The sequence below is a fragment of the Squalius cephalus genome, assembly GCF_949319135.1.
Source record: "Squalius cephalus genome assembly, chromosome: 19".
Lineage (NCBI taxonomy): Eukaryota > Metazoa > Chordata > Actinopteri > Cypriniformes > Leuciscidae > Squalius > Squalius cephalus.
Genome location: NC_137140.1, coordinates 3,469,858 through 3,488,412, shown reverse-complemented (window position 1 = coordinate 3,488,412; position 18,555 = coordinate 3,469,858). Strand labels below are relative to the sequence as shown.

Below are 18,555 nucleotides of genomic sequence, written 5' to 3'. Positions count from 1 at the left end.
AATCATTTTTAAACATATTCATGAGGGACACAAATCTTTTTATTATGACCCAACTCAACTGAATTGATTTTATAGTTGTTGGTGTTCCTCTAGAGAAATGCTAATCTAATGGCTTTATCCTGAAGTAGAGTGATGAATGCTCCCGAAAACCTCTTTCTGGACCGGCGTGGGAGGAAGATGTTTTTATAACACAGTCAACAAAAGACGGGCCAGCACAAAGCCAGCAAGCTCTGAAACGGCAAAACAGACCGGGAGGTGAATGTTGGCAAGAATATGCAGGTCATGCTAAGGCCTTGCCACAGTTTTCAACTTCACATTTTCGAACATCACAATGGCCAATGTTTGTGTTGGACGCATGACTTTCTTGAGGTAACGGCAATCATGGGATTGGTGCCTAGCTTGCAGTTTTCTCACCTGTGCAAACAGCATTAGGAAAGGAAGCGGTCTATTCTCAAGTGAGATCCTTGATGAAATATGTTGCGGTGCCCCTCTTTGATCTAATTTGAATGGGTTATACTGAACCATATAAAGCCAGAAATGTCATCCAGCAAGATTTCAACTGAACAAATCCACTCTGAAGATGATCCTAATCCACAGAGAAAGGAATTACCAGCGATCAGCAAAAGCAAACGTCATCTTTTAAATTACCCTCAAAACTCGTGTTTTCTACGGTTACACAACTCTTCGTATACATGGATTATTGCACATATGTTAAGACATGTGAAAGTCATTGTGGTTTGATCCAACAAGAGCCAAGACAGGAAGACTTACTGGAGCAATATTTGGGAGAGGGATAATTAGAAAAGTGTGTTGCTCTTACAGGTCTCATCTGTTCGGAGATCAGTCTTCCAATCTCTTCCCTCGAGATCGAATCCTAAACTGACTTTTCAGATCTGCATTTCTGCCAGAACCAGAAACCAAAACATGGTTTCTCCATGCTGTCCAGTGTAGTTACCTGTTGGCACGTCAGATTAAAGGGCTTTTGTAAAATGCTAATAATTGAGAGGACCGGGAAACGTGACTGTGTCGGTTTAGGTTTATGTGAAGTCAGCGTTACCTCCCTTTCCTCCTGCTTTGTGAGACATGGTAAGAATATTATGGTGACATTTCCCTGACACTGCTGTTTTAACTGCTCCTCTGGGTCCTCAAACATCTTCTAGGCCTAGAGCAGTTTAACAGAACAAGTCTGGATGACCTCCTCCATGTTTATAAACAGCCTTAAAGGGGCCGTAAGTATTTTTTGGGATAGCAGACAAAGGGCCAGATTTATTAAACAGGGCAAATTAGCATCAGAGCGCAGTTCCAAACGAGTGCAGATGGGAGAGGAAAGTTCTGCGCGTGATCTACTGACGACATGCAAATTAAAAAACACAGACGCAACTGGATCATTTCCATATTGACCAACACAATCTACCAGTTAGCGTCTGGTTTAACGCGTTTTAATGAATAATGGTGCAAACACCAGTAAATTGACGAGCACAAACCTTCATTTAAATACTCTCCTCCCATAAATATTGCGTCTGAAAGGGAAACTCCTACATATGCATGTGCAATAAGATCAGTCGCAAAAATAACCCTGTCCTCGCCTTTTCAGCGAAAATTTTTCACTGCGTGTCTTTAGTAAATCCTGACAGTAGTTTTTTAACACCAAAAGGGGGTTTGCACTGGAACAAGCTGTTAGTAAATCTGGCCCATAACATTTTTAAATAAATAGGTGTTGTGAGGTATCCCAACTGTCTCTCTGACAATCCTAGACTCTGTAACACTCCAAAAACTTACCTATACATGCGATTCACTGCTATTTCCAGCTGAAATCAACACTAATGCAGTGAATCACAGACAACTTTCATTCCTTTTCAGGTCATTTATGATTACAAGGGCAGATTATTGATTTATTTTTGAGTGTTTTTTTGTTTTGTTGTTGCACTATACTATTTTATGACCTCAATACACTTTTACCACATGCATGATTTGTAAACTAATACATTTAGGCATTTGCATCACATAATCAGCTCCATATGTGTGTCTTTTCTGATGTACAGTAGTACATCAGCTGGTACAGCACTGCACTCGAGTCCCGTGAAACACAAGTCGTGATAAAAGAGCTCAAAGACTTGAAGAAGCAGATAAAATGGCATGGTTGCTTCAGCAAATGCCTTTTTACCTCACTTTTGCTTTTGTTAACACTATCGGTTATGTCTAGAGATGGTACGTTATTTTCAAAAGCAATAGAGCGTTAACCTTTTAGCACCACTTGCCAGACATTTTATTTCAGAACTGCTTCAATACATACAACAACCAACGTAAAACGCAGCCAGATTCACATTCATCTGTTTTGGATGAAACTGAACCCTCTTTTAGTGCAACTCGCATTTTCATTGAAAGTGCCGCGAAACAATATTTTGCAGAAATGTCGCTACAAGCTCTTTTTCCAATGGAAAATCAAAAATGGCATCACCCTGAAAGAAGAAAGAAAAATGTATTAAAAAAAAGTTACTGGAGATACTGAACTGAAGATTCATTAACCCATACTTTGCTATGCATTAATTTACAGAGGCACTCTCTGCCCGTCAATAATTTTATACTCATTCATGTTTGCAGACATTGGATTGGCTGACATGACTTTGGAAAGCGGGGTTTTGGAAAGGGGGCATGTAGTTGAAAGAATGGGGGTGGGTCTAATTCACTGGCCAAATATCATCAGCCAAATAGTTTTTAAAAGTTTTTTTCAAGAGGAAAAACCCATCGAAAGATTAAAATTGTCATATTTGAGTAGTGCACCCCATCCTATAGGTAGATGAATGACTGCACTCCAGTTCAACTGACTGGGCTTTGAAAACCACTAACCTACACTTAGCCTCGGATCTGCGCTGGGCATGTGAGCCTACGCTTCTCCTACGATTTTAGTCTTTCAGTTTTCTGTGTTCTGGTCTGAAAACACAAGCCCTTTGCATATCCCAATACTTTTTACGCCCTGTGTAAACTTCACAGCAGTTTCTGGTCTGCATCCAGAAAGCATATTTGTGGTGTGTGATAACATTTAACTAAGAATGCATGTCTCTTAAAACTGTTCCAGGACCTTTACCGGTAGGTAAAGCTGAATTTGAGTGTATTGGGAAAACTCGACATGGCTCTCAGAGAAGACTGACATTAATGAATCATTGTCATCCTATACAGCTGTTATCCTGGCTGTTTCAAAACAGATGACTCAATGCCTGGGTTATCTTAAGCTAAACAGCAGTTACTGAGACCCAAAACTATGATTAACACAGTGTTGTTTCAAAAAAAGTAAATCAGACCAGGATGTGTGTTCAGACATTGGTGATGGACGATTGGGACAATACAATAAATAATCTCAATCTCAAGGGTCATATAGCAACGGCTTAAAACCTATATGACTTATTTTCCTCTGTGGAACACAACAAACATATTTTGAAAAATGTCTCAGTATTTTTTTGTGAACACAATGAAAGCCAATGTTATGTTGTTAAGCACTTTATTGGCTTTCTTTCATTCATGCATTTGGCAGACGCTTTTGTCCAAAGCAACTTACATTACATTCAAAGGATACATTTTATTAGTTCAAGCATTTTCCTCGGAATCAAAACCATAACCCTGTTTATGCATTATATGGACAAGAAGTTTTGTCCATTATAAAGATTTTCGAAATATCTTTTGTGTTTCACAGAAGAAAGTAAGTCAGGTTTGGATAGACAAGAGGGTGAGCATGATGACGGAACTATCTCTTTAAGAAACCTCTAAAGTTGCACCAGCAAAAATCTCCAGAGTTCAGTTCCTCTAAGGACGTCTGGCTTGAGGGCTGCAGTGCAAATATCATGCTAAGCATTCCCACGGACAACTTCTTTGTTTTATTCCACTTGTTAAACAGCAGGCCACGGGCTGGTAGACTGATTCTGAATCACTACCCAAGGCTGCCACTTCCAAGAAAGCCTTTGGGCCACATGAAAGCAGAAGTGGAAGCAAAGATGCCAGACTTAAAGGACAATCCGGGGTGCGATTTCTGTATCTGGTCCTTTTTTAGCCCCACATATGCTATTTGTGTAACCAATATTCCATTGATATATATAGCGGGACTTTCCACAATGATTCACATTATACATAGGAAAGAGGAATGGAGCAATCTTTTAGTCAGTTTACCATATCAGTCATTAAGTTTTGCCAAATAGTCATAGTTTTTAGTAAAAAAAAAAGTTTAAGATTACAAAATATTTTAGTGTCAATGACCATAAAGTTTTAGATTGTGACTTTTGAGGTAAGATGTCAAAATATTCCTTTTTTAATCAGATAAACATGCCGATTCCTCAAAAACCGATCCAGGAAGCCCAATAATGGTGCACCTGAAGCCAAAAACTCTTGTGCAATACAGATGTTGTTTGTGATGCTTTGATACTTCAACTTCCCCTCATTCGGTGATGAAGCACATACAGAAAAATGACCTTTATGCACGCAATGGCAGAGTGATTAAAAATACTGAATAATGCATGCAAATAAAATTGCTTAAATTGTTGAAGGCTTGTAATGTTCTCAGAGGGCTGCAGATGTTCATGTGCATGTGATTTTACTAAATGTCAGTTTTTCCGAAGTCTGTAAAGAGGAAAAGCGGGGTGTTGGGGTTGGCTATGTCTTCTGCCATCACATCATGGGAAAAACTGGGACGTCGTATGAGATGTTTTTGCTCGCTCTCAGCTGAACACTTCCAGAGCATGTTGCATGACACATGAAAAAGGATTTATGATGCATTCACTGGTTTCTAATGTGTAAATCTAACATATTTGATAGCAGTATATTCATTTAATATACCCTAAATGCTTCCTGACACATAGTCAAAGAATACCACTATCCTTTCATTACAGTGCCGTCAACTCTATGTTCATAGGTTAAGCAATAAAGGAATATTAAAACGAACTAAAACATCCTAAAAACCAACTAAACAAATAAATGTGAGATCAATGCTGTTTAGACAACCCACACATTACAATGGGAATCTCGTGAGACTCATATTTGGCAGCATAACTTACATTTGCATTCTAAGTCACACGTACAAAAAAATCAGGAGGACAAATTACACAACTTCCTTACTTGAGTTATTATTGTTGCATTGTTGTTTGTAATACTTACAGTACCTTATGCCTCTGAAGCAACCTAGTAAATACACCCATCAGTTAGTAAGAGCTTTTAGAATGTTATAAAACCTACAGAAATGAAACAACTGAATTTACAATTTACAAAAAAAATCTTTATTTAACACCCTACCACCCCAACAAAAGAAGTACACATCTATGTGTATCCATTCATGCACATTTGAATAAAGTGGTCTATAAAAATCCAACCTGCATTAAAAGCCAGCTTCACAACCAAAGCTGTATGACTGCCCAACAGCAACACTGCTTTAACAAACAGCAAAACAGAAAGACCTATTTGCCATGGATGCGCGCACCTCGCCGAGGATCTGTTTTCGTCCATTTTGCCACCAGTTGATTAGTGTTCAAAGAAAATGATGGGAAATCGCTGAACTTCACGACACGTGACCCTACAAGAGTGATTACTGATAGGCTGTCTGTCACCTGCGAAAGCTCAATCACGAACTTTGAAAAAAAATCATCCCCTGACTGACGTTACTACTTTCTACGAAAAAAGTATGATATTTATCTTTCAAATGTAGTGAAGTTAATGTAAAAAGTTTCCAGAATAAATAATAGTCAAGTTAAGTACAGATACTCAAAAGGTGTACTCTTAAGTACAGTACTCAAGTAAATGTACTTTGTTATTATCCACCTCTGAAAAAAAGGTGTTTATTATAAATAAATGTGCAATTGGATTAAACATCCTGTAAAGAATCTTCCCAGACCGACACAGATCATGGGAAAGGATGTTGTCTGTTAAACAATGGTGAAGGACAAGAGACAGGAAAAGAGAACCACAGAGGAATGAAGTTGTGACCGACTGAAGTGCTTATTCAGCAAACTTCACATGTACCACCCCTTTGCTCATCATTACACACACACAAAACAACAAGTTGGCACAATACAAAAATAAACCGGATGACTTCTGCAAACTGTCACTCTCTACACTCATTAATGCCATAGAAGATCCATTTTAGGTTCCACTTTATTAATCTGAAAAATCTTTTTCCACTATACAGAATCTTTTGTGGAATGAAAAGGTTCCATGGATTTTAAATGATACCATACAATATTTATTTATTTATTTTTGTAATACTGCCCAGCACAGCATTTTCTCCCTGAACTTTAATTGAACCCAGCCAAGTGATACCAAACAATGGACATCTGGTGAATATCTATTTTGGTGATGCGGAATGTGAGAAATTTGGGGAAAATACAGAGGATGTGAGTGGAAATGTACTGGCCTACTTTATCCAGGCAGTATGTGGAAAACATCAGGCCAACAGACCGCAAAAGCATCCCTAACATCTACACTTCATATAGATCATGTTGCCTTTAAATGTGATTGACTGACGGGTTTATGTTGGAGAGCAGACAGTTTACCAGCTGCAAGACCATAGAGATTAAAGATATAACTTACAGATATCTTTCCTTTGAGTTTGAGAGAGAGAGAGAGAGAGAGAGAGAGAGAGAGAGAGAGAGAGAGAGAGAGAGAGAGAGAGAGAGAGAGATTCTTTGTTTCAAAACAATGTGCAAAACGATTAAATTATAACTGTTACTTACTTGTCAAGGACAAAATACAAGTCGAATGCGCCTTGACATGATCTCTCCTCCTCCACATCTTCTTCGGCTCCCGCAGATGGAAGCGTGAACAACAAAAGTCCAAAGAAAAGCACGCCGAGACACATTTTTACTACAGAACGTGCCATCGTTTCTTATTGCAAAAACATCAATCCTCAGTCAAACAAATGGCCATTCACATTATCTTTAATATCGAGCTTGAAATGAGCCTCTGCTGAGATCCTGGGGGAAGGATGCACACAAAGAAGAGGAGTTTTTGCGGATGTTGACGCAGTCCTTACTCACATCAGTCTGAAAACTCTCAAAACTTGAGATAACACACGCTATTCCCAATATGCACTGCACAGAAAGCCGATGTCCAGGGAAAAACACCACAGAGAAAAAAAAAAGAAAAAAAAAACTGTTTCCAAATTTGTGTTTAGTGTTTTTGATATAAAACACGGGCCACTTTGCTGTTTTTGGGGAACTTTGAAGAACTGTTGCCGCACGAAATCCACGTGTAAAAAAAAGGCTAGATGTATTTTCCCCCAAGCGCTTGAAAGCTATTTAATGTAAATGTGCAAAGCAAAGACTGAGTCGTTTGAGAAAAGAGCCCAGGCTCAGAGTTGGCAGAAGAGGATCTGGTGTCAAATTTCTACTCTTGAAGGAAAAAATTGGGGCAGTTTCTTCTTCTGCTCCTTGAAGGTTTCCTCCCTTCTTTTGGATATGCAAAACACGTGTTTTTGCGATGTCTTTTCGCTGTTTTGTCTTGTCTGCTTTTGACGATAATAAAATAAAACAAAAAATTAAAACTAGAGTAGAAAAATATTGTATTATTTTCCAAAAGGGTTTACCAGTATAAATGACTTTATTTCTTATTCTAGTCTAAACCACAATGATCTAAGTGCAATTTCCAGGTGTTGGGTCAAGATTAATTAATTAATTAACAAATTAATGTTTCTTATTTTATTTACTTTCCCTTTTCTGCCCTGTCAGCAGTTTACATCGATACACCAGTAGGTGGCGTTAAGCATGAGTGCCTTTTAACCCTCGTGTTATGTTGGAATTCTGTGCACTCCCCTTATGGTTCGGGTCAAATTGACCCGCATTGGATTCAATACAATTCCTCAAAAATCACACTATGAAAAACAACAAAGATTCAGGTTCAAACTGTAAACTTTTAATATCAACATTTGTCAAATATTCCAAAAATTATATATCTGAAGATATGATTTAATGAAAATGTTTTTTAACCATTTTTTAAAACTGTTTTGTTTTGACAAAATTTGAATATACATTATATTTATATATATTTTTGCTTAGAACATAACTGAACAATTAATCAATTAATCTGAGCTCATTTTTCCTGCTGTCTATGTCGAAGTCAGATATCTTGATATTTCAGATATCTTGAATATATAAATGAGAGCTTATTTTACTATCTGTGTCTGTCAAAGATTTTCATTTGTAATTTGCAATTAATTCTGAACACCATGATTTAGCTTTTTCAAGTGTGTTTGGTTTGCGTTAGAGCACTTTTAGATACACTTACACTTTAGAACTGGAATTGATGCCCTGACATACATAAAATAAATGTTTTTATTTTGTGTCTGTACAGTTGCTTTTGAATAGCTGCCTATGATGGTCAAATTGACCTGCGAACATCACAAATGTAATAGTAATTTTGTTTGTATATGTAAAAAAAAAAAAAAAAACACCAGCATGTTGAAACTTTGCATGCATGTTCATGATGATAAATGTGAAAAAGTCACAAAATATCAAGAAAAAAAAAAAGGTTTAATATTATTTCAGGTAGCTTGAAAAAATAAATGATAGGCAATTTTTACCATCTGTGGCTGACAAAATATTTTTCTGTATTGAAATAAGTGTGGAAAACCAAATTTTTTAGCTTCATAAGGTTGTAAAAAAATAAAATAACAAAATATAATCAAGAAATGTTATTATTTTGGGTCCGTACAGTTGCCTTAGAGCGTTAAAAAATGCGGGTCAAATTGACCCGCGAACATCACGAAAGTAACAGTAATTTTGTTTGTATATGTCAAAAAACACCAGCATGTTGAAACTTTGCATGCATGTTCATGATGATAAATGAGAAAAAGTCACAAAATATCAAGAAAAAAAACATAGGTTAACCAGTATTTCCAACACCTAGAAAATCCAAACGGGTCAAATTGACCCGCAACATAACTTAATGCCAAATCTCCAAGGCTGCATCTGAAATCGCACATATACTAGTAGGCGAAAAAAAAGTATGTGACCAAAGAAGTATGTCTGAATTCACAGTACTCATCAAAGTGTAAGACAAAAAGTCCCCAAATTACCTACTTCTTCCGATGACATCTTGTTATTGAACAATATTGATCACATAACGAACTAAACGAACGTATTTCTAATATAGTGTGTGTCATATCCCCTACATGAGGAAGGAGTGAACAAAAATGAGTGAACAAATTCGGACAATCTGGATATATATAAATATTGTGCTTCGTAGGGGGCTGTGGATTTCTCGCATAAACATCTTCATCTTATAGGCCAATATTATATCAATTTACAAGGCAGTATCAGTGCAATATGGTTATCTATAGCAAATAAGGGTCATGCACTTCTAATTGTGGTGCATTATAGAATTTAATGAAGGCAGTTTTCTACATCATAGTTTCAAGCATACATCAGTACATTACATTACCATACAGCAGTAAGTAAAAGAGCAGAGTGATCGGGTCATTCAGTGAAAGGGGCTGTATTTCTTCTGAATATCAACCAATTAAGTGATCTTTTCAAAGCCTGCCCTCGAATGTCATTTGCTTGTGCTGCAGTCAGTCTTTAAACGCTGGAGACACGCTCTCAGAGAAAGCGATTAGTTAGTTCACTTAAAAGATTTGTTAAAGGTCCACTGGAGTGCCTTGAAACACGCCGCATTCTTCAATGTGTTTACATCATTTCCACTGAAACAGGAAAACAGGGCGGGGCATATCAAACCTCCTCCCCCTTTTTAAAATAGCCAATAGTGTTTCGTTTATATCACAGCTGGCCAGAGCTGTTGATCTTGGTAAAGTCGCATTTGACAGCTTATGAAAGCCACAGTCCAACAGAATCCCCTTTTAGATTGAATATGAAACTGTTATTAAAGATGTTGTTACTAAACAGTGATCATAATCATGCTGAGGATGTGTAGATTGAAAAGTGTGTAATTTATGTTGGTGCATGGCACCGGTGTTGCATCAGTGCAGTTTCTACCGAGTCTGTCTAACTGTTTCTCCTCCTAATCTCCTCAATCGCTTTAAAATATGTCATTCTGTGTAGAATTCAAATGAGTCCAATACGTTTTGTGGTCAGCACCGACTCGATTATATGATACGCTGTGTGTATCGTATCTCTGAACCGGAGCTGCAGTGGTTCACGTGACACTAACATGAAGCCAGACTTCATTCGCCCCAATGGAAAGCATATTTACATCGTCTGAATCGTTCCCTATCCCCTATATAGTGCACTATGTGCCATTCACCATATTGAAATTAGTAAATGTGTGAACAAGTGACCGATTTCAGCCGCAGCTTCAGCTTCTATTTATAATGTAGGGGGTGGAGCTTCAGATTCTAGAGAGCATTTGATTGGACAGAAAATCGGATGAGAATCTGAAGTGCAGAGTGATGTCATCAAAATCACTGATCCATATCGGCAGACTGTAAGTTTTGATGATCGCTTATATCTTCTAAATGCGAATTTTGTCATTGTTTTGGAGCACACTAGCTTATAGATAACAATAAGGCTATATTCATTCTAAAAGCAAAAAAACGTAAAGTTTGATTTCATGGGGACTTTAATAAAACACCAAACACACTCCGCAACATGTGACCTGCTGAAGCTAATATAAAACTGAAGTGCAAGGTAATACTGAACGTAATAGCAGACTGAATGACGAACTCATGTGAACTCATTCGAATTCCTCAGATGAACTTGATGTCGTAATTGTTGAGCTGCTTAGACCAGTCCCAGTAAACAATTACCGTAATTCATCGTTGAAATATGGTTGAAAATAAGTCCGTCCACCTTGGACTGGTTTACGACGTGATTTCAGCTAAGTAGTTTCGGCCGGACTGTTTGACTATGTGATTTCAACTGATCATTTTAGACAGGATAAGTCTGTTATACATGCTAAAATAGTTATATTTATAGAGTTAATAGTTACAAACTACCAAAACACGTTCATTATTATCTCAAATAAATTTAAATAGTTTTACATATTCCACCAAGACGTTGAAGACCGACCTGTTTTCAACGTTGAAAAGATTTACGTCTATTCAACGTCTAATAGACGACACACCCCTAGCTGGGGTGGATCAGGTTAAATTGTGAAATATTTTTGTTTTATTTATCTGGTTTTAGATGCTTGTATATTACTGCCATTGGTTCTGCTGGGTGTTGTAGCAGGTAAACCACCATGACCAGTGTAGTCATGTATAACTAACCGGCCAAAACCAGCATGACCGTGCCCAAAACATACATAACTGATAACAAGCAATAAGTTAACACAACACTTCATACAGAAATCAGTTTTTATTGTTGACCTCTAACTTTGACACGCACCATTACACTAGAGTGTATTGAATGTAATTTATTCCTGTTAAAGTCCTGTTGACAAAAGGTGCTGCATAATTGAAACTTTAGTATGGCAGTGGATGTATTTGACAGCATGCTTTGGCCTAATGCTGGATGAAGAAGATATGCTGCCATCTTCTGGTTCTTGATGATAATTTCTAAAAGAAAAGGTGCAGTGAATACATGTATATATCATATATAGTTTTATAATGACGGTCAGTACAGCAAAAAGTGCATTGTGGACTTGAAATATGAACAGTGTTTTTGCTTATATTCTGTGTGGTTAAGTGTGTTTGTGTTATAACTGTGATTTAAAAAGATTGTTGAGATTGCAAGTAGTTATTTTAAGTAGAGGTAAACTTGACACGTATGTCTGGAATTGGTTTATGTTTGCTAAACTAATTTTAGCTCAGCTATAAGGAATTTTCTATTTATTATTTAAAACACATTACAACTTGAACAGTTTCCATGTGGTACAGTATTTATTAAGTTTTATCATTTGGTTTCAATCGCGATTTCCCCCAAATAGATTTAAGTTGCATTTCACACAAGACAATTTTCATCTTTTTTTTTTTTTTGTAATATGCATGAGTAGATGTTTACAATACAAACATATACAAGCATAAACACATTTTAATGTGTACAAAGTAAACTAGTACACAAAGTACCCAACACTTACATTCAAGTTCAGACCAGGCCTAATCTGAATATCACTTGGAGAATATTACTTTTACAGATCGCAAGCTTTAGATTGGATGGGTTAGAAATAATACAGAAAAATAGAAAAAGATTTGAACTAGCAACAGAAGGCTTAACTTTGTACTTTCTAAACATTACCTTAATGATCTACACAAAAAAAAAAGTCTTCCTTCTAAATAACTAATTTGCTATATAATTTGGCTTCCATAACAGGCCCAGATGAACAACTTATTTTTGGCCGGAAAAATGCTTATAGAGCATGCCCTTGGCTGTGTCGAGGGCAGCGTCAGCGGGCACTGGAATGTGTGGGGCAATGCCAGCACCCTCCCAGGCCGGACCCTGAGCAGCGTCCGAGTGCTTGATGGGAATAGACAGGAACATATCGCTTTCGCCCACACGGAAGGCCTCTGGGGGGTGACAACCTCCACGGGTTGTCTCACCGATAATCATTGCACGTCCCAGCCTTTTCATGATAAAAACAAACTCCTCAGCAGCTCCAGCAGTCACACCACTGGTGAGGATTATCAAACTCTTTTTGCTGCCATATCTCTTGCCTATATAGAGAAGAATTGCACACTTAATGAAATATGCATATAACAATAGGCAACCCAGACAGCAACAAAGTGTCTGCCCAGATCTGGTACATGTGGATTCAACGCATACCGGATGTGGGCCGGATCTGGGCCGAAACTATGTTGCTGTCTGGGAACACATAATCTAATTCAGGACTCTGCATTTTTTATGTTTAGATAAAAAAAGCTATAGTAAAATAATAAATGAAACATGTCAGTTTATTAATGTACCTGTAAGTTGTGTAAGGGTCAGAAGATCACTTGTGGTATTGGAGGGTCTGTCATAAACGTGGTCCAGCACAATCTGCTTGTCACCATCAAAGAAGTATGAGCAAAAGCCAGCGATAGAAGAGGTAGCTCCACCAACATTGTTCCTTGAAAGAAAATTATAATAACAAAATTGATCGTAATATCAAATTATGTTCAAAGCCGGTAGATAAAAAAAAATGTGTACATTATTGAATTTCATTCAGAACTGGCTATTTATTTAGCTGGATTTATAGCCCAAGAAACAATTATGCAATACAATAATCACCTCAGATCAATGATCAGCGCATCAGTGTCAATCACTTTTTTCCAGACATGTTCCACAATGATCTGAGCAATGGCAGCAACATGTTCAAAATCTCCAAACATGTCAAAGCGAAGGTAACCAATGTTGTTTTCAAATACATCAGTCTGGAATGAAACTTTGATGAGCTCAATGAACATCTCGGGTGTGGGATTCTGGAAATTAAAGGAAAATTGTCATTCATAATTTTGCCTCAACAACCAACACATCTACGAATTGTTCTTTCTATCTATCTATAATGATTTACCATTGGAGGAAGTGCAGGAATATTGCTGGTGGTCTTCAGGCATTTGTCCCCTGACAGTTTTAGGAGGTCCGCTGAGAGCTTTACTTCCAGTTCTTCTTTTGTGGAGATCAGTTTGTATTCCCCACTGGATGCAACAGCTCCCAGCTTCTCAGCGACATCTTCCCCAACACTTGGAAATGCATAGTTGTCTGCAACCAGTGTGGCTGCCGCCTGAACCAACCCTGGGATTTCAGTACGAAGTTTAATGATTGCAATGGCAGCGTCAAGGGCATCTTCTGCTGCAACTTCAACATCTGGTGACACTCCAGTGATTTCCCAGCTCTTGCCAGTGATGGGGTTAATAGACTTAGCAACTGGCACAGACACATAGAAGTCGGTGTCACCCACCTTGATTTTGGCCATTTTCATAGTTCCCCCAGCTGTTTTCTCCCCAACGATTGTGGCCCTTTTAAGGTGTTTAAGGCAATAAGCAACATCCTCTGCAACCCCAAGAGTATCCTTGCTTGTCAGAATGATCAAGGGTTTGGAGGTTCCATATCTTTTTCCCAACAGGGTCGGCATGGACCACAACTCTATGGTGAGGTCGGACGTGCGATCGTACACCGAATCAATGTGGATTAATGGCTCAGGATCAGTGTAGTAAGACACAATATATGGGATTCCGGATGTCTCACCACTGACAGCATTGCGGAAGTCAAGAATCATGCCAGATGTTGGGAGCACTTTGTCCCAGATGTACTCCAGCAAAAGAGGCCCAACTTTCTGAGCCATCTCCTCACCAATGATGTGCTGAATCTTCAGGTAGCCAATGTCGCCATCCAGGATCTCAACTTTGACCGTGTCTTTGATCATTGCGGCCAGATGCTCCGGTGGGATGTTAGGCATGGCTGGTGGTGCCGCAGGAACGAAGCCTGGCTCGTATGTGACGTCCACTCTGGAATCACTAACTGTTTTTTTAACCCCATCAGCCAGAACACTGGCAAGGGTGGTAGGATCTGAAATGCCGAGGATCTCCGTGTTACTACTCGCAGCGTCAATTGCCTCTTCCAAGCCGGCGAGTTTTTCTGGTGAGCAGTAGTTGTCTATGAGTATTTTTGCCATATCCACAATAAGTGTTGGGGAGAAAGCACAGTGAGCCACATTACTGAAGATCAACAACGACGCTAGTAGAACTACAGCTTGAGCCATTTTGGCAGGTTTCGGATTCCTGCTAATGCGGCGCAACTGAACTCTCCTTCTGCAGAGAGGTTTGTCAACTGAGTCTGCTTCGACAGTCAGGTTTCTGTTAACACATGCATAAGAAGCTTTTCCTCACAATAAAACCTTAATCTCATTAGCCAAAGTTCCCCAGTTAGAAAATAGCAAGCTGATGTTGGAAGGGTGATGAAGGGAATGAACCCAATCGCAGCCAGTAGTCACAGCACACGGTTTATTATATACAAATAATAGGGAAAACAAAGCCCACGAGGGGGCAAAACAAGACAGGACAATGGTGACTAACTAGACTATGACTTTGACCGATAACTAGAAGAAAACAAACAGTTGATACAAGAAATAGCTCAACAAGACGACAACTCTTGACAGGATACTCACAAATGTGCTTGACAAAGTTTGACAATGAACCGACACAGGACAGCAAACACGAGGGGATTAAATAGAGAGAAACTAATGAAGGAAACAGGTGATAATGGGGAAGCAATAATGACTAAACGAGGACAACTAAGGCCATGTGTTTGCACATAAAACATGGGTCTGTCATGATCCTGCCCCAAGACTAATAAAAACACAAGGACTATATGGCAGGATCATGACAAAGCTAAAATGTACGTTACATATATGTTACAATAATATGAAGCACTTGTAGTTAAATTAATGGTATTTATTTATATTTACTTTAGTAAGAGTGTTTCTTAAATACAGTATTGTAGTAAGGAAATGAAATTCATGTGTATCAAATAACATTTTGTTGTAATTTCAGTGGCTAAAAGGTATACAAAGGAAACATTTACTGATGTCTTCTTTTTTATTTTATTCTATAGCATGTATATTTTTTTTACATTAGTATGAGTATACAAAAGCACACCATCAAAAGCATTCTGGTGAAAGTTATGCTAAACAATTTCAGAAATATGTCAGAAATAGCTTTAAAAAAAGGTAAATTAATTTCTATTACACACACATAAAACATTTAAATAACTTAAAGTTAAAATCCTTTCGACAATGTTTCAACAGTTTTACTGTAAAATAAAAAAGAAGAAGAAGAAGAAAAAGAATAATGAAGCCCCTAGTTCTATTTCCCTGAATTTTTCTTTTGTTGTTTTTTGCCAATTATTTTCAGGGCAACATTAAGTGCATCATTTGCTTGAACTGCAACATGTGGTTCAACCCCTGACACACTCCATGTTTTTCCAGTAACTGCACTCAAAATCGCCTGGTTGGGAATAGAAGCATATAGGAGGCTATTCCCAATTTGGTATGTTCCACTTGAGAGGGCGCCTCCGATAGTGGGCTCTCCAATTACAGTGGCCCTTTTCAGGTCTTTCATTGTTCTAGCGAATGCCTCAGCGGCTGATCCAGTTATGTGACTTGTCAGGATATAAATGTCTTTCTGAGAGCCGTACCTCTGTCCTAGCACTTCTGGAAGGGTCATAACCTTTGTCGCAGTTGTTGTGGAGCGATCAAAAACAGTGTAAAGGTGTTTCAAGGGTTGTGCATCAAAGAAATAGGTGCAAATTAGTGGAATCGCTGTGGAATAGCCACCCGTGTTATACCTCATGTCAATTATGAGCGTGTCTGTGTTCACCAGCTTGCTCCATACAGCTTTGATGAGCTGGGGACCAATTGCTCGCACAACCTTTATGTCTTCCATCATGTCGAATCTCAAATAGCCAATATTTCCAGACATTACCTCTACTTTGAATAGGGCATCAATGATGAACCCTACCTCTTCAAGGGAAGGGATTTTGGGGATGTCATGAAAGGATTCCGGTTCAATTTCACAGTAGAAAATGTGCAGTCTGTGGTCACCCGAGGTCTCTTGGAGATCTGCAGTGAGTTGAGATGCAAGAAATTCATAGTCAACAACTGACCGGTACAGTCCCTCGGTTAGTTTGGACTGTAACAGTCTACTCACTTTAGCTTCAACCTCAGGTACAGTGTAATATTTTTCCAAGAGATCTCCAACTTCTTGCACCAAATCCTGAATGTCCTTGTGAAACGCAATGATTTCATGAGCTCGCTCAACTGCATCTTCAGCAAGTACGATGGCATCGGGAACCACACCGCCTCCAAGCCAACATTCCCCATTTATATCAATGAAATTTATGACGGGGACAGTAATGGCAAGGCTTGTTTCTTCAACTTGAAAAGTCTTGGAGTGAAGGAGTGTTCCAGAGGTGATTTCCCCAATAACAGTGCCTCGGTGCAGGGACTGCATCAGGTAAGCGAACTCTTCTCCAGCTTCTGCTGTGTAATAGCTTGTTAAAATATAAATACCCTTTCTGGAACCATAGGACGGTCCGCTGATGTTACGGAGAGTGTGGAAATCAGCAGTCAGGTTTCGGATGCTGTCGTAGATTGAAAAGAGGTGAGTGTTTGATGAGATGTCGAACATGTAGGAAAGCAGAATTGGCAAGGCCTCGGTGGATCCGCCAGTGTTATATCGCAGATCGATAATCAGATTCTCAGTGTCTTTGACAGGTTGCCAAACCTTCTCTTTGATTCGATCCTCTAGTCCTATCAAAATGGTGGGTGTTGGGAACCTGTCAAAACGCAGATATCCATTGTTTCCTGAGAGAATTTCCAACTTGAATAACGGATCAATAGGATTATCAAAAGATGAATGGTCTTCTGGTGTTGCATCCAGGCCATTGTCAGGCAATTCTTGCATTGTCTTGATATTTAAACGAGGGTCTTCAAAGACCGACTGCAGCTCATAATTAAGTTTCGCCGCTAAGTCCTCCTCAGAAACCACTGTGAAAAAGTCTGTTTTAGCGAGCTGATTTAGCAAAGCAGGGATTTTATCTTTAAACGAATAAAATCGTTTAATGATGTCTGACACTCTTTTAACTGTTTTCGGTAGTGATTTCCTGACGGCAATGAGGGACTTGGCTTTGGCAACTCCTTCCTTCGGGTTGACTGTGACGGATGGCGAAACCCCGTTCACTTCCCAGCTCTGTCCTGTTACAGGATTCACAGATCTAGCAACCGGGACCGTGATATAAAACCCAGAGTCCCCAACGCTTAACTTTTCAACCTTAACAGAGCCTCCGGCCGACCTTTCTCCAACAATGACAGCTCTTTTGAGATGTTTTAAGATGTAGGCAACCGCTTCAGCCGCGCCCATGGTGCGCTTGCTGATTAAAACAATCACTTCTTTTCTTTTCCCATATCGTTCCCCCAGGAGGGCCGGCATCGTCCACAGCTCCTTTGTTGTGTTAGTGGGTCGCTCATAGATTGTGTCGATGTGCAAAAGTGGTTCAGAGTCAGAAAAATAGGAAACAATGTATGGCACACCGGAGAGCTCTCCCGCTGTGCTGAAACGAAGATCAAAGATCATCGCTGACGTATGCGCAACCTTCTTCCAGATGTTGTCGTGAAGGAGGCGTCCCAGTTTTGACACAGTCTCCTGACCTATAATACGGTCAATCCTCAGGTAGCCAACATTGTTATCCATCACCTCCAGTTTAACCGTGTTCCTGATTAGCCGTATCAGCTGCTCAGTAGGCAGCGACTGAAGTGCAGGTGGCGTGATCGGAGTATAATTAGGCTCATAAGACACACTCAGTCTGGGATCATTGAGTGCACCCTGAACGCCCGCAGTCAGGACTGATGCCAGTGTTTTCCGATCGGAGATGTGTAGGATCTCTCCGCTGCTTATGGCTTGTTGGATTGCCTCCTGCATACCGACTAGATTCTCTGGGAAGCAATAGTTGTCAAGCAGAATTTTAGCCATATCCAAGACAAGCGCAGACTGAAATGATGCGCCGACGAACAGAACCCGACAAGCGACCATGATCAGGGCAAAAACTCTTACAGTCCCTGCCATCTTTTGCCGTTGGTTGTTGAATTTTGTCTAAGCCAGAGGTTTTCGTCCATTCATTTGGTGGTCCTTTGGTAGATAGAACAGGTTTTTGACAACAG

The 18,555-nt window shown here is 39.1% G+C and overlaps 3 protein-coding genes across 3 annotated transcripts in view; all 3 read right to left on the bottom strand.

Annotated features, from left to right (window-relative positions):
* Window positions 1–7,367, bottom strand: part of antxr1c (ANTXR cell adhesion molecule 1c) — a 36,006-nt gene extending 28,639 nt beyond the window's left edge. Inside the window, exon 1 of the mRNA XM_079851999.1 lies at window positions 6,708–7,367. Coding sequence (XP_079708125.1) covers window positions 6,708–6,853 — 146 coding nt within the window. The 5' untranslated portion in view covers window positions 6,854–7,367. The remainder of the gene's footprint in view (window positions 1–6,707) is intronic.
* A 3,901-nt stretch (window positions 7,368–11,268) lies between these two features.
* rbp3 (retinol binding protein 3) lies at window positions 11,269–15,801 on the bottom strand. Its single transcript, XM_079851994.1, has 4 exons — window positions 13,414–15,801; window positions 13,131–13,321; window positions 12,827–12,969; window positions 11,269–12,577 (listed from the first exon to the last, which is right to left on the bottom strand). Exons 1-4 carry the CDS (start codon window positions 14,599–14,601, stop codon window positions 12,252–12,254), a joined length of 1,848 nt encoding a protein of 615 aa, XP_079708120.1. The 5' UTR covers window positions 14,602–15,801; the 3' UTR covers window positions 11,269–12,251.
* irbpl (interphotoreceptor retinoid-binding protein like) lies at window positions 14,836–18,528 on the bottom strand. Its single transcript, XM_079851982.1, has one exon. The coding sequence runs from the start codon at window positions 18,458–18,460 to the stop codon at window positions 15,704–15,706; it is 2,757 nt and encodes a 918-aa protein (XP_079708108.1). The 5' UTR covers window positions 18,461–18,528; the 3' UTR covers window positions 14,836–15,703.
* Window positions 18,529–18,555: the final 27 nt, after the last annotated feature.